This window comes from Calidris pugnax, unplaced genomic scaffold, assembly GCF_001431845.1.
Source record: "Calidris pugnax isolate Ruff unplaced genomic scaffold, ASM143184v1 scaffold171, whole genome shotgun sequence".
Lineage (NCBI taxonomy): Eukaryota > Metazoa > Chordata > Aves > Charadriiformes > Scolopacidae > Calidris > Calidris pugnax.
The window spans coordinates 4,306,024-4,306,735 of record NW_015091064.1 but is presented as its reverse complement, the minus strand read 5'-3'; the positions used below and the strand labels follow the sequence as shown (position 1 = coordinate 4,306,735).

The following is a 712-nucleotide window of genomic DNA, read 5'->3' as shown; positions in this document are numbered from 1 at the left end:
CCCCCCGCCCCACAGCCCGCAGCCGCCGCACGCCCAGCGGGGAAGCGCCTCCCACACGGCCGCGCTCCGCCAGCTCCCTCCCTTCAGCCCAGCGAAACCAGCCGCCCCCACCGATCCCCTTGCGCCACCCGGCCCCCACCGTGGCCTCCTCGTCCATGCCGGCAGCCGCCCCGGGGCACACACCATGGCAACGGCGCCGAGCGCCGGCACTGCGGGCCGGCCGGGAAACGGCAGCCCTGGCACTTGCGTTCCGGGCCGGCCGCGGGGCCGGGCACCCCTGCCTCTGTCTGGTGTGTCCCCGGCTGGGGGACCGCCATCTCCCGCCCTGCCGCGGGCGGCCCTAGGCCCCGTCCCCCATCTCCCCTCGCCACAGACATCTTGGCGGCGGGGCTGGAAGGCACTGAGGGACCCCGGCGCCTCTTGGGGTGGCGACAGACCCTCCGCGGTAGCCAGAGGCCCCACCCGCGCCCCGGAGGGAGAGCGCGGCACCGCGGGGTCACGGGGCCCTTATCTGACGGGAGATGGGTTCGGTCTCTGCCGGGGCTCTCAGTGCTTCACCGGGGAACAGGGGGGACATGGTGAATTTCACTGGGGGAACGTGGGGGTCTCACCTCAGAGGGGGTATCGTGAACTTCTGGCCTTCCAGTACCTGAAGGGGGCCCTCAGGAAGGATGGGGAAGGACTCTATCACGGAGTGTAGTGCTAGGACAAG

At 72.5% G+C, this 712-nt stretch overlaps 1 protein-coding gene across 2 annotated transcripts in view; it reads right to left on the bottom strand.

Annotated features, from left to right (window-relative positions):
* The window catches only part of TAF1B (TATA-box binding protein associated factor, RNA polymerase I, B), a 49,033-nt gene extending 48,727 nt beyond the window's left edge, over positions 1–306 (bottom strand). Inside the window, exon 1 of one of the 2 annotated variants that reach the window (XM_014956722.1) lies at positions 184–306. In XM_014956722.1, coding sequence (XP_014812208.1) covers positions 184–186 — 3 coding nt within the window. In that variant the 5' untranslated portion in view covers positions 187–306. Of the gene's footprint in view, positions 1–139 lie in introns of both variants that reach the window. The other variant, XM_014956721.1, reaches the window with a different exon arrangement.
* Positions 307–712: the final 406 nt, after the last annotated feature.